The 10625-nt window shown below is 40.7% G+C and overlaps 1 protein-coding gene across 1 annotated transcript; it reads right to left on the minus strand.

The window, feature by feature from the left end:
• Positions 1-1523: 1523 nt before the first annotated feature.
• On the minus strand, positions 1524-6485 carry LOC135622042 (protein SMAX1-like). The gene is made up of 3 exons (XM_065123673.1): positions 6293-6485; positions 2199-2790; positions 1524-2055 (listed from the first exon to the last, which is right to left on the minus strand). The coding sequence occupies exons 1-3, from the start codon at positions 6483-6485 to the stop codon at positions 1524-1526; spliced, it is 1317 nt and encodes a 438-aa protein (XP_064979745.1).
• Positions 6486-10625: the final 4140 nt, after the last annotated feature.

The following is a 10625-nucleotide window of genomic DNA, read 5'->3' on the forward strand; positions in this document are numbered from 1 at the left end:
AGAGACAACCACAATGTAAGCCAATGCATCGCTGTTCTACTCGTCGACTCCTATTTATATAGGAGGGAGTATTTCCCTCAATAGAATAGAGGATTTTTCTCAATAGTGTAAAGAGATTTCTTCATATAGTTGGAAAAATCTTATCTGACCCCGCAAGATGGTACTCCTGTCAAAGATACCAATCTTGGATCGATGCAAAGCAAATAGTTTATGAGAAAGAGGCTTCGTGAGTAGGGCAAGAGCCATCACAGTTGCGATTTACGGCGATAGTTGCGAGGCGACGACTACAGTAAAGGAGAAAGCTGCAGGATTGGAGAAAGCTATAGCAATGCTGTAGCAAAGGAAGAAGCCGTAGCAAAAGAGGAAGCTACAGCGATGCTATAGTAGAGGAGAAAGCTGTAATAGATGTGCAGTAGAAGAGAAAGCTACAGTAGAAGAGGAACCCTCAACAGAGTAGATACAGTAGAGGAGAAAGCTGCAGTAGAAGAGGAACTCTCAACATAGTAAAAAGGTTTCCTCATATAGTTAGAGAAACTTTATCTGCTATCAGATCTCCCTCTTATTCTTTTGATGAGAGAATGGGATATTTATTTGGAATTTATCTGTTCTTTGCATGCCAAAAATGTTATTCATAAAGCAATGAAATTGAGCAGCAAATGTTCTGTATTTATGTCTAGAATTCCTATCATATTTTTAAATATTTTGTGAAATTATTAATGGAGACGAGATAATGTATATAATCTTTAGAAAAATTCTTTTTATACGTACGTACACAATGCTGCATAATATTCAGTTTGAAAATTATAGAATTTAACTTCAATTACAAGATGCATAAAATTTCATATTTGCTAATGTCAAATAAAAAAAATTTATTTGTCTTCGTGATCAAGAGAATTTCGACTCAAATTATTTATCTGAGTGTTTCCAACATGAATTGTGTAATCCATAAAAATCCTACGATGTATATTTATATAATATATCAATTCTAATTGAATTTGGTCAAAAAATAATATTCTTTATGTAATATATATGGTTCTGACCCTCAAAATACTTCAATCTCTTCTCTCCTCCTCGCTGCTTTCACATGACCTCCTTCCCTCCTCCCTCCTCCCTCATGGGGAGGTGGATGTGTGCCAAGCAGTTCAATGCCATCCACCCCGAAAGCTCAGACTGTGCTTAATGTGCCAAAAGGCAAAAAGGTCGCCAAAGTGTTCGACTCTTGTCCCCCTGCCATTTCCTTGCTTTGACTTCATCTCCTCACACAATTCCCTCCCGTCACTGCCTGCATCGCTTCGTCCAGGCAATTCCTCGTGCAGTTAGATCCAGGTCATGTGTTATTTCTTAGTTACGAGCACAAGAGCACCTGATTCACGGTTTAGAGTGCTGTGTTCATGCTCAGATGATGACCCAAACACAAGCAGAAGAACCAACACAAGTGTGTTCTTGATGAATGGACGCAAAAGTATACAGTCTTAACATATATATGCAGTAAGGAGAGAACAAAAAGGAACTACAGTCTTTGATCATGTCCATGGCGTCTTCTGCAGCTCATCGACGGCGATCGTCACCGTCGCCGGTAGCCAATCCTGGTCGCCGTTCGTCGCCGCTCCACCCCCTTTCACCACAGATAGCCGGACGACCGCCACAACGTCATCTGCCCTCAATCTGCACTTCAACTGCCGCAAGCAAGGCGTCAGTACTCCCTCAGCCCACTCATCGAATGCTGCTCTTCCTACCCATATACCACCGACAACCCGGTCGATGACGTCGTCGTCGATCTTTAGTGAGCTTCCATAGCCCATTATGGCCGATACGGTTCTCCTCAGCGGCGCGAAGTCGACTAGCCTGAAAACTATGGCTTTGTCCACCAATTCATCAACCCCGAGGCAGAGGGCGACATCGAACACCTGGCGGCAAGCGTTCCCTTGTGCTTGTGCTCCATGGTGAAGTCGCTCAAGCTCCTCGACCCCTCCCCGGCCTCGTCCTCCCTGCTCACTGCCAAGTTTAGGTCCAGCGACAAGCCTCCGCCGGATGATGACTGCCGTCTCAGCTTCACTGATCGATCACTGTCGCGAAGCCAATCGAAGCAGCGCGTTCCGGGGGTTCTCTGAGCTGACAGCTGCAGTCGCCACCCATGGCCGGCCGACTGCAGAATCTTCTCCTCTCATTGGATGAGGGAGTCGTGGGTTCTCTTGAACTCTTTCGGTAGCCAGCTTGAGGTGAGGATGAAAAATACGCTTCCCAAGCTGACTTCCCGGCCGTAGGAGTCGACGAGCCGGCCCTGCTCCATCGCGCGCTTGATTCTTCCTCTCACGAGCCCATCTGCTTGATCTACATCCTCGAGCACTATCACGGAGAACGGATTCCGGGGTACGGCCTCCACCACGCGGTCCTTCGAAGTCCTACCACGCGACTTGGCGTTTTGCCCTCCATCGTCTCCGCCAGTACGTGAGGCGGCGCCACCGAAACAAACGTTGGTCGGTCCAGTTCCGAACACCAGCTCCGACAGCGCGTTTGCCATCTTCCACTTGCCGACCTTGCCAGGCCCGGTGAACAGGAGCCAGGAATCACCTCTAGCTCCGCCGCCTGCCCGCTTCCTGCTCTCGGACTTCAACTGCATCACAACAACAGCGATGGCAGAGGCTGCTTCCTGTTGCCGGCTGACCTTGTCGACGAGCCCCTTGAACAGCCTCTTCAAGGCGTCGACGTCGGAAATGGCGGCGGTTTTGGCCCTCTGATGGTTGGAGAGCTCATCCTGCGTGCACTCTGTACAGTCCTGGCGCGTCTTCTCTAATGGAGAGTTCGACTCTCGAAACCTGCCGAGGACCAGATCGGTCTTCACCGCGCTCCCGAGAGGGCTGCTTGGCTACTTACTGCTCCTCCTGATAAGTAAACGAACATACTCCATCTAAATAGTTTTGAGTCGAAGTCTTAATACGACATGGTGAACATAGTCCATCTTAATAGGATTCTAGTAAGATCAATATTTTTCAAAACTCATGATGAATCGTGGAATGACAAAAAACTTAATGTTTCATATTTTAAAATTTTCGGTTGTAAATATTTTATCTTGAATGAAAAAGATATTTTAGGAAAGTTTTATGCAAAATCCGATAAATATATTTTTTCTTAGTTATTCTTCTATTTCAAAAGTCTTTTGTGTCTTTAATAAAAGAACCTTGGTCATAGAAGAGTTTATTCATATTGTCTTTAATGAAGTTAATTTAAGAAAAATGAGTTTGAAGATGATATTAATTTTAATACTTTAAATTTAAATGAACCATCTCCTCTAACTAGCAACTTGGATACATCTTCTTCTAAAACATCATTACCCAAGGAATTGAAGTATATAGATGCTCATCCTAAAGAGATAATCATAGGAGACACATCAAAAGGGGTTCAAACTCGTTCTTCTCTTAAAATTTTTTGTGTCAACACCGCCTTTCTTTCTCAAATTGAATCAAAATACATTGACAAAGCATTGAAAGATAATTCATGGGTTATCGCAATGTAGGAAGAGTTGAACCAATTTGAGATAAATAATGTGTAGAAGCTTGTTTCGAGGTAAAACTACAATTTAGTTATTGGTACTAAATGGGTCTTTACAAACAATCAAGATGAATTTGATATCGTGGTTAGAAACAAGATTAGATTAGTGGCCAAGGGTTTCAACAAAGAAAAATGTATCGATTATGAAGAAACCTTCGTTCTTGTGGCACGATTATAAGTTATTAGGATGCTCGTTGTCTATGCTAGTAATAATAATTTTAAGTTATTCTAAATGAATGTTAAAAGTGCTTTCTTAAATGACTTTATTTCCGAAGAAATGTATGTTAAACAACCACCTTGAGAACTTTTTTTTTCTTAATCATATGTTTAAGTTAATTAAATCTCTTTATGGATTAAAACAAGCCCCGAGAGCTTAGTACGAAAGACTTAGCTCCTTTCTTATTCAAAATAATTTCTCTAAATGCAAGGTCGATACTATATTGTTTATTAAAAATTTTGAAAATAACTTTCTTGTTATTCAAATTTATATTGATGACATTATTTTTTATTCTGCAAATAAATCCTTATGTGAATCGTTTGCTAAGAGTATGAGTTAAGAATTTGAGATGAGTTTAATGGGTAAACTAACTTTCTTTTTAGGCTTACAAATCAAACAACTTAGTGATGTTATTTTTCTTAGTCAAACTAAATATGCATTAGAATTGCTAAAATGGTTTAATATGTATGGTTCAAAAGCTATCAATTCTCGTATGAATACCCCCACTAAGTTAGACATGGACAAAAGTGGAGAAAGCTTTGATAAAAAAAATTATAAGGCTATGATAAGTAGTTTACTATACCTCACCGCAATTAAATCGGACATCATGTTTAGCGTAGGACTTTGTGCTAGATTTCAATCAATCCTAAGCTATCTCATCTTAAAGCAGTTAAAAAAAATTTTAGATATATAAAAGGAATCCCCTGATTTAGGATTATAGTATCTAAAATATGAAAACTTTGAATTAATTACTTATGCTGATGTGGATTTTGTTGGATATAGATAAGATAGAAAAAAACACATTCGGAACGTGTCGTCATGCACTTGTTTCTTGGTCTTTCAAGAAACAAAACTCAATTGCATTATCTACAATCGAAACGGAATATATAGCAGTTGGTGCATGTTATGTACAAGTTGTATGGATAAAAAATATATTATAAGATTATAAAATTTACTTTAAGAATATTCCCATAAAATGTGATAACATAAGTACAATATGTTTAACAAAAAATCTTATTCAATACTCTAAAACTAAACATATTAACATTAGGCATCATTTCATAAGAGATCATGTTAATAACCATGATATATCTTTAGAGTTTATTGATACGAAACATCAATTAGTCGATATCTTTACAAAACCTTTAAATGAAGAACAATTTAATTTTATTAGAAGAGAGTTAGGAATATTAAATTGTCCGAATGAATGAGTTTGTTGTATATCTTTTTCGGACTTTCTTGATTTTTTAAAATAAAGCTTTCATGAAATTTTATTTCATTTCGAAAATAAGGCTTTTATGAAATCTGGAATATCAATTTACTTGGTATCAAATTTATTTCATACCCTTGCTTTATCACTTAATGATTTTTGATACACTTAGTCCCTTCACTTATGGAATTCATTGACAAATACATCTCTCACGGATTTCACTCTTGTGAATTTTTAATGAGAAACAGATTTGATTTATGAAGTTTTATTCGTGAATTTTTTTATCCTTCATATGATGCTCCTTACTCTTCTTCTCATGAAAGAAGAATTTTATGAATTTTTAATATGGATGATCACTTGCCAGAATGAAGATTTGATTTTGTATGGATATCTTGATCATTTTCATGAATCCCTTCTCCTTGTTGAACTAGAAGCTTGATTCAATGAAACTCATTTGATTTGGTTCAAATCCTTTCGTGAATTTGATTATTGATGGATTCCTTACTCTTCTTCCTCTTCTTCTTATTTTTTTATGACAAAGGAAGAAAGAAACTTTCACATCTCAAGAAAAACCAAAAGCTTTTGCGCATCTAAAGTAAAAAATGTTAGCTTATCCAAAAGTAGTTATCATGTAAAGTTTTTGCTTATCTTCTCATTTTTGCTAACTTGGATAAACTGGTGTGGAACTTGTTTGAATTTTTTTACCACCACACTTTTATTGTTGAATAGTTCTCTTTTTTGTTGATGACAAATAGGGAGAAATGTGGCAAATTGATGACAAATTGGCATTATGAACGTTTGAGATAAATGTATAAAATGTATCTTGCCGTAAATCTTATCGTAAATGCTTGAATGTTTTGTGAATGCTTGAAATATAATTGGAATCGTCAAATACATCGCAACACATCGCAAATACTTGAAACATATCAAAATGTATTGCATATGCATCATATGTATCGTAGATACTTGAAATGTTTCATGAATGCTTGATAAATGTCTATCATTATTGTTAGTGTAAACAACTTTATGCCATGGCCTCGGGGCCAACACGGCTTGGTTTGGGTCCGAATGGGCGAGGATCTCGTACGACGTTCCTCGAGACTGCTGAGGTGGTCGATTACGGTGGTCTGGTCGGGACATTCCGTCGGGAGGGGAGCTTTTCCGTAGCACCGGGAAGAAGTAACCCCGTCCTTGTACCTGCACACAGGTTGGGTCGGAAGGTCGGCCCGACCCCTCCGACGATCAAGTTAGTGATGGAAAGTGGTATCTTCTTCTTCTCCCCCATCGTTTAGAACTCGGGGGAAGTTTAGTGTTACCTGATGTGCTTGCCCGTAGGAGCAGGATCGTATCTCTAATGGCGTCTAACATTGCTATTGGCGTTGCGTGAAGAACCGAACTACCGCAGGGCATGGGCATGCCTCGATCGTCACTCTCCTCTGCCTCGGCCAAGCGTGTTGGGTCAGACAACGATGAAGTCATTGTCTGAGAGCGGGTGACGTCAGCGCACATCGCGCCAACATTATTGCCCTCTTTGGGCACAGTGTCGTCCAAGCGTGGCTGACGTCGTGGCGCGTCATGCCACCATTATTACCCTCATCAATTATGATAAGGTATCATGAGCTTAACTTGCTATGTACAATTGATATCATGCCTAGAAATGATGAATTGTCATCTTATATCGAGAATTATCATCTTGCTAAATTTCATATTTGAAATTCATATCATACTTAAAAATGATGATTGTCTATCATCTCACTATATTGGACTTGAAAATGGATGTCATGCATTGACATCATTTTTATTGATAAATATGTGGTATCGTATTTTGAATTGGTAAATCATGATAAGTATCATGATGTGCATGTCGATAAGTTTAAATGAATATAACTTATTAATTTGATGCTTGAATTCAAATGCCTTGAATTCAAGAGTGTCTTCTCTCTATAGATAGGGGGAGTTAAGGTTAATTTCGTCATCAATTAATTATCATCATGAAAAAGGGAGAGATTGTTGAATCTAGAATTTTGATTATGAAATCAATTAGTAAATTATTTGATCAAATCTATATATTGAGAAACGTGTGCAGAATTAACTACGATAGTAATCAAGGCATAAAGCAAAACGAAGTGCCAGAGTCAAGATCGAGATTTCGTTGCGAGTTCAAGAGTTCGTCAGAAGTCTGGACGTTTTGTCACGAACGGTCGTCGCGCACTCGCAACAACTTCGTTCAACGAACCGTTCGTCGCTCACACCTACATGTACAGCTGCTTGACAGCATGTTTTCTCTTGGTTTTGGGCCATTTTGCTTGTAAAAATGTAAGTTCGAACAAGCTGCAGCGTTACAAAGCGATCGCTCACCGAACCGAGCAAAACAGGCCCAAAATAGCCCAAAACAGCTCCGTTTTCGCGTGCCGCGGGCTGATTTATGAAATCTGCCTCCGCTCACCAAAACGTCAGCCATCTCAGCCCCTTTGAACCCCCCGGGTGGCACAAGGCTGGATGGGGCTTCGGTTATATACCGGGCGTTGAACTCTCTTTCGCAAGTTCGCACGTGACCTTTACGGGAACTTGTTGTCGCGCCCGGGACCAGGTGAGCGGCTGTTTGTGGGCTTGCAGCTATTCGTTCAACCTTCTAAAGCCCTTGTTTTCCCCCTCTCCCTCTTTTCTCTTGTGCACGCAAGGTGCTCGCTGAATTGCTTGTAAAGCTTCCCCTTTTCGCGAGACTTCGGGACTTGTCCGTTGCTCGTTCTTTCGAACTAATCAACTTTCTCTTTTACAGGTCCTTCGGGACCTGCGAGAGGTTACAAGTGGGCTGATCCTTGCGGAGCAATATCGCAAGGGCGAAGCGCGACTTAGGCAACTCAAGCTAAGTTCGCGTCTTTGCCACAAGGGTGACTCGCGACTTAGGCAACGCAAGCTAAGTTTGTGTCTTTGGCCGCAAGGGTGCCTCACGCCTTAGGCAATTTCAGCTAAGGCGTGACAGTTCGTCGGAAGTTCTGCTGGAATTGACCGAGAAGTCCAGGAGCTTGCCAAAGAAGCTCGTCGAAACTAGCCAAGAAGATCGTCGTAAAGTCTTGGAGCTTGTCGGGAGTCCGTTGAAACATTACCGAGAGATCATCATAAGTTCGCCAAAAGCTCATCGAAAGAAACCTAGACTAACCAGACTTAATTTGCTTAGAGTATGCCTTAAGAATTATAGTTAATACGTAATTAAGGTTAGGTTTGAGAGGTAATCTCACTAACTCAGTTAGGGGCCAATTGGGCCCGTAACTGGACTGGTTTGGGCCAGATTCAAGGCCCAACCAAGTTGTTGGACCTTGTTTGGCGATGGCACCGCCAAACTGGGGCGGTGGAACCGCCTAGGGAATGTTCTCCCAAGTGGCTTGGGCGATGGTACCGCCCAGATTGAGCAGTAGTACCGTCAATAGTTATTACTTGTCAGGCAGTAGTATCGCCAGACTAGGCGGTGGTACCATCGAGTGTCAGAGTGTCAAGCAGTGGTACCGGTAATACCCCAAAAATCTGGGATTGGACACTTTTTGGCTCCAATTTTGAAGTCATTAGGGCCTATAAATACCCCACCCTTTTCTTCATTAAAGGGTAACAAAAGTATAATCAAAGTGTGAAAAAACTCTAAGTGTTGCAAATAGACCTAGGAATAAAATCAAATGGACACTACCCAGGTCGAGAAATTGCAAGACAAATTTAGACAAGATGAAATATTTAGTTCTCAAGCGATCCAAAATAAGTGCGCTCACCACCGTATCACAATCATGAACACTTCTTATAAACTCTAAATCCTGAAAAGCCCTCAAGTTAACAGAAGAAACCCCTTCTGATGAAGAGGACTCAACTGCCTCTACCCTCGGACTACCTGAAGAGGGAGCATGAACCTCGACCAATTGACGACTAGAAGAACGAGAAGAACTTGTATGAGAAAGGAGAAACATCTCAACCTGAAACAGAAATGGACTTGAAGACTTACCCACTTTATCAAGAACTGAAGGGGAGAGGCTCCTAAACCTTGGGGGCGAGGCCGAAAGCTCCCGAGATTCTGAACTCTGAACTTCGAGGGCTCGAATGAAGATATGAGTCCCACCCTATGAGGACAAGATTTATAAGGAAGAGACTAATTTCTCTCCTCCTACAATTAAAACCAATGTCCCTTCAAGAACACATCCCAAGAAAGAAAATTGTGAGATCTGTCACAGTATAGTATAGAGAAGGTATAAAACCCACTATAGCGAGAAGACCCGAAATCTATCACGATGAAAAGGGGTCTTGAAATCCACCACGATGCAAAGGCAAATTCAAAACCCACCATGGCAAGAAAGTCTGAATACCGCTATGGCGAAGAGAGGACTTAGCAATCCATCATAGGCAAAGAGAAGGTGTGAAACCCACCATAATGAAAGGGAGATTTGAAGCCCGCTAAGGCAAGAAGACCTGAAATCTGCCACGGTGGAGAGAATAAATACATTTGCTATAGTAGAGACGCAAGGTCGAATGCGCCCAAGACATGTGAGTCAAAAAAACTCGATCGACATTGAAATAAATTCACTATGGTAGAGGCGTAAGGCCGAATGTGCCCACGATGTGTGAGTCGAGAAAACTCAATCGACACCGAAATAAATTTGCTATGGTAGAGGCATAAGGTCAAATGCGCCTGAGATATGAGTCAGGAAAACTCAATCGACGATGAAATAAATTTGCTATGACAAATGCGCAATGCCAAATGTGCTCGAGACATACGAGTTGAAAAAACCCGATCGGTACCAAAATAAATTCACTATGGTAGAGGCGCAAGATCGAATGTGCTCGAGACATATGCGTTGGGTAAACCCGATTAACATTGAAAAAAATTTGTTACGACAAAGGCGCAAGGCTGAATGTGCCCGAGATGTGTGAGTTCGAAAAAACCAAATGGCACCAAAATTAATTCGCCATAGTAGAGGCGCAAAGCCGAATGTGCTCGAGACGTGTAAGTTAAGAAAACCTCAATCGACATCGAGATAAATCCGCTACATTAGAGACATAAGTCAAATATGCCCGAGATGTATGAATCAAGAAATCCGATCAGCGTCAAAGAAAAACTGCTACGATAGAGGCACGAGCCCAACATATCCAAGACACTTGAATCAAAAAACCTTAACTAGCAAAATAAGGTCTCAAACACTCCCTTGATGGAAAAACCAATGACATGCTTCAAATCCGTCTTGTAAGAACTCTAAATCATGCATTGGGGGCGACGGGAGGATAAATGATATGGAATTTATCAACAGCTGACACGTGATCACCACGCAACACACATGTCATCCGCCTACATGTATAGAATGTTATAATAGAGAAACACAAACTTCCTTATTCATTATGAAGAGGAAGAGAAATGCAAACTCCCTTCTCTCCCTTTATGATAAGAAGGGTAATCCTAGACCCTCTTCTCCGGATAAAGAAGACAATCATAAACTTACTTCCCCTCCTTCAAAGGTATAAAAACGTATTCAAAATAAGAAAAATAGGTAACTCCTTAAGAAGAATTACTGATTTACTAACTTTAGTATTGGAGGAATTGAGTTGAAATCCTCACCGTCTTCGTGCAGGCAACATTTAAAAAACGTAATACTTCCATCTTGGAACCACCTCGGAGCA

This window comes from Musa acuminata, chromosome BXJ2-9 (assembly GCF_036884655.1).
Source record: "Musa acuminata AAA Group cultivar baxijiao chromosome BXJ2-9, Cavendish_Baxijiao_AAA, whole genome shotgun sequence".
Lineage (NCBI taxonomy): Eukaryota > Viridiplantae > Streptophyta > Magnoliopsida > Zingiberales > Musaceae > Musa > Musa acuminata.